The sequence below is a fragment of the Telmatherina bonti genome, assembly GCF_933228915.1.
Source record: "Telmatherina bonti genome assembly, chromosome: 21".
NCBI classification, from domain to species: Eukaryota; Metazoa; Chordata; class Actinopteri; order Atheriniformes; family Telmatherinidae; genus Telmatherina; species Telmatherina bonti.
Window position 1 is genome coordinate 11849651 of NC_136630.1, and position 4373 is coordinate 11854023.

At 43.3% G+C, this 4373-nt stretch overlaps 1 protein-coding gene across 1 annotated transcript; it reads right to left on the reverse strand.

Annotated features, from left to right (window-relative positions):
• Positions 1-289: 289 nt before the first annotated feature.
• Positions 290-1592, reverse strand: foxi1 (forkhead box i1; the record flags this gene model as incomplete). Its single annotated transcript, XM_079260975.1, has 2 exons — positions 290-825; positions 995-1592. The coding sequence occupies 2 exons, from the start codon at positions 1590-1592 to the stop codon at positions 290-292; spliced, it is 1134 nt and encodes a 377-aa protein (XP_079117101.1).
• Positions 1593-4373: the final 2781 nt, after the last annotated feature.

The following is a 4373-nucleotide window of genomic DNA, read 5'->3' on the forward strand; positions in this document are numbered from 1 at the left end:
CACATTTTCTTCTTATGAAAATAATTTCTGTACATGTCTTCATTTCAAAGACAAACTCGCTCCAAGCTGAGCAGCTACGACATATCAAATAAGTAGTAAAAATAACGCACTCATTAGGTTTGTGACTTCTTTTTTACATGTTGCATATTAAAAATGTAGCTTTCTGATTCATTTACATTTTCTGCTCAGTTTGAAAAGCATGTTGTGGTAAACTGTTTTATTCCAGCGGTTACTTGAGATCACCAAAACCAGAGAAAGCTACGTATTAACATTAGAAATGGAGGCCAGTCTACACCTCTGTCCCCTCCCGGGTGTAGATGAGGTTATTCACACTGAAGTGGTTGGAGAGGTTCTGCACTGACGTGTAATAGTTCATTCTGTTGTTGTCGGAGTTCAGAGGAGAGATTAAAGTGGGTGAGTAGGAGCCCAGTCCAGACATGCCCTCTCTGCTCTGTGATAACCCCGGGACGTGTCCGGATCCGTAGTCCCGTTCTGCGCCGCCCCGGGGCCCATCTGTAGCCCCGCTGGCCGCCAGCAGCGAGTTCACGCTGGACACGAAGCTGTTGAAGCAGGGACTGTGCTCCCCGGGGGGAGAGGGGGACGACTTGGGCTCCGTGGAGGCCGGGGAGCCATGCAGGCTGGGCGGAGAGGAGCTCAGCAGGCTGGCGGTGTCAGAGAGCTTGTGCTGGCCGTCCTCAGACTTGACAGGGAGAGAGCTGCTGTCGGTTCCGTTTAGGTCTGCTCTCCTCTTTCTCTTCCGCCTGAAGTTCCCGTTGTCGAACATCTTCTCACAGTTGGGGTCCAGCGTCCAGTAGTTACCTTTACCTGGAAGAGCAACAACACAACTTGGTTATTTTTGTTTTTTTAAATCTAAATAAATCTATTTCTTTCTACAACGAATGGAAGGTTGAACTTCTAATTTTCAAAAGAGAATGAATGTCACAACACAGGTGTTAAAATGTGTCTAATGATACTGATTGATGAGCCTACTTACCGGGATCGTCCTCGTCACGCGCAACTTTTTTAAAACAGTCGTTCAGTGACAAGTTGTGGCGAATCGAGTTCTGCCATCCAGCTTTGCTTTTCTTGTAAAAAGGAAAGTTGTCAGCTACGTACTGATAGATCTGACTGAGAGTCAACTTTTTGTCCTGGGCGTTCTGGATAGCCATTGCTATGAGAGCAGAGTATGAATAAGGTGGTCTGACCATCTTGAAGAGCTCCTGTTGGCTTGAAATGGAAAGCCAGCCCAGGTCTGCTCCACCAAACCCGGTGGGAGGAGGCAAGAACTGCCTCTGGTTCGACCCGTATCCGGACTGAATGTAGGACGTGCCGTTGTTCCCGGGGAGATACGGAGAGGAGTTGATCCCCGGTCCGTTTAGCCATAGGTACGGGTTCGTGGACGGGGAGGTGTATTCTCCGAGGCTGTAGCTGGAAGGGTGAGTCGGCGGCCTCTGGGGGTGATGGTGGTGGAGGTTCTGTTGGTAAACACCGTAGTTGTCGCAGTACACGGCCATGTCCAGGAGCTCCTGTGCGCTGTGGTGCTGAATAGGGCTGGTCTGCTGGTTAGATGGTTGGTGTCCAAAAGCATTCATAATCCACCAAAGCCAGATTCCCCAAAAACCGAACTCGTCTCTCTGTCTCTCCCTCAGGACTGAACACCCATTCAGGAGGGGGGAGTATTTATACACAGCGCCCGCCGCCTCTACAGGTGGCCCATTGAAGAAAACTTTTGGGATGGTCACACCCCTCTTGTCTCATCATTTAGTCAATCTCCCTATCAATGAGCACCGATACTAACTGCAAGACATGAAGATATCTCAGATTTTCTAACGAAATCCAGGCTTAATTACGGACACAAGCTGCTGATGTTTAACGCAACCCAAAGAGGTTCCTAAGAGAAGAGCCAATAAAACAAACCTAATCAGTCGGGAGTTGTTGTTCGCCTTGGTTATATATATTTTTATGGAGTCTAAATTTCTTTTGTAGCCAATAGGTTAACATTAAGATTCAAAACAAGGTCGGAGAGAGAAACAAATGTTCTTTTTTTTCTTTGTCTTTTAAACCTTCTTGAATGTATCATAATGACGGTGTGAAATCCAAACAACGCACGCGTGTTGTAAAACCCACTTTCTCTTAAAAGAAACACGTTTGGAATAAACACTCAGCAAGAATCGCAAGTTTAGTGTCAACAGTTAGACAGACCCCCGAGGAAAACTGCTTGTATCTCATGTCCAGTGGGGGGGTATGTATGAATAGATAGATAGATAGATAGATAGATAGATAGATAGATAGATAGATAGATAGATAGATAGATAGATAGATAGATAGATAAAGGCATTACTGAGTATTATTTTGGGGTAAACAAGGATGGTTCAGTATTTTTTTTCTGAGCTATATTTTGCTCCTGGACTCAATTAAATAACGACCATGGAACAAAAGCGTTTTATTGGACTGTGAAGTTATGAAATGGTTTCATTTGAGGAAGCTTGCAGCCCCGTGAGGGTCTTCAGGTCCTGGTGTAGTTAAAACACCTCCACGTGTGTTTGGAACAGCAATTACAGCTCAGATCTGTTTTAATACTCTACAGTTCGAGTTTATTTTAACCTAATTGAATAAGAGATCAAAATTTTGGTCTGTGATGTGTTTTTGGACTCAGTCAAGTACAGTTTGAATTTGGTTTTTTGGTCTGTTGTCATCACAGTGAACATGGGCTCTGCGGGTTGCTGCCGGACTAATCGGCAGAACATTCCACCTCTCCATGACCTTGATGTAATTGTTTGGCTCCGAGGTGTAGTCCCGACCACAGGCTGTCTAGCGGCTGCGGGTAGCAGGCTCCACGGGGGGAAGAGGTGGCATTTAACCCACAGAAAACAGTACAACCTGTTAGGTGTCTAACAACCAGTACAGCTAATTACTGCTGACTGGACACCTGACTCTGAATCAGTTAAAACTAAGACCAGGAATCAGGCTGAAGGGTTTTATTATTATTACTTTCGAGGGGAGTTTGTGCCACAGTCTATATGAACATAAAGAAAATCCATTCTAGTCCCTTAAAACTTTACCATGATTTTTTTTTTTTTTTTTACATTGTTGCTCCGCCATGTCTTTCTTCATCCTCTTCTTAAGTTTTTCTCCTTTTTTTTTTTTTTTTTTTTTTTAGAACAAAAGTCGACCATTGAGAGGTGGAAAGTATGAGCCAAATCTCAGCTGTATGTAATGACAGAGTCTTCATACAGTTGCTGCTCCGTTCAGTGTGTTTCAGCAAATTTTACTTTTAGGATTATTGCTGGAAAAACTTCAATTGCAAGGGCCCTCTGGTGTGTGAGGGCCCCGTTTTCTACTAACAGCCCTGTCTTCATCGATGCGGCTATATGACTTCATCATCTGCTCCATGTTTATTTCTTTACAGTAATTACGAGACTAATAGAAGCACGTAAAGCCAATAAAAATCACAAGAGGTGGAGAAAAATTAATTGATTTTCTTTGCGTAAACAAAATGGTCCAATCGTGTGAGGGCCCCTTCCTCTCAACGTCTCCCCCTAGTGGCGGAATAAAGTAAAAACACAACATACTTTTTATGGTCAATAAATATACAGCCTGAATGAAATAAAAAGAACATTTTGTAGAAAGCCCATTCCTGCGCAGCTCTGGCTCTGCAGTGAAGAAGATTAAAGACACTTGGAAGAATTGTGATCTCAAACTTGGCAGGGTGAGCAACGGTCAGGCTGCAGAGCATCCCTCATTTCAACCCTCAGTGGTCCTTATTCTTCAAGATAGCAAAGATAAATCCACTGCCAGTTGAGCTTTCCATTTTCTCTCAAGCTTTTTGAAGGATTCAAAAGGTAAGTCTTTCCCCCCTTTTTTTTTGTAAAGAACAGCCCTGAAGATAATTCAAGAAACCTCAAACCAATACGCAGCTTTCGCAGAGAAGAGGTTTCTGCTGAAATAATCATGATTATTTAACAATATGTGTCATATCTAAGAGGAAGAACCAAAAAAAGAGAACTGAGATGTTGTACTTCTGTGAAACTATCAGTACAGGATTTGCATACTAAGAAGAAGCTTCAATCTAAACAAATGCAACCCTGAATAACTTCATTGTGAATCCAAACTTTAACAATTAACACAATTGCTTCACAGGCATTTTGGTCAAAATGATCTGAATGAATATCAGCTGTGTTATTAGTGCAAAAACATCCTAAGTTATCTGTCCAGCTGTGTAGTCCAAATACAGAATCTGTTTTGTTTTAATTAGTTGCTCCTCTTTGTGAATTTCCCCAACCAATTACTGTTGTGCTCTGACAGCCTCCCTGCAGGAGTTAAAAGTGCAGTCCAGAAGATGGGGGGCTAACCGAGACAGAAATATAAGCAGG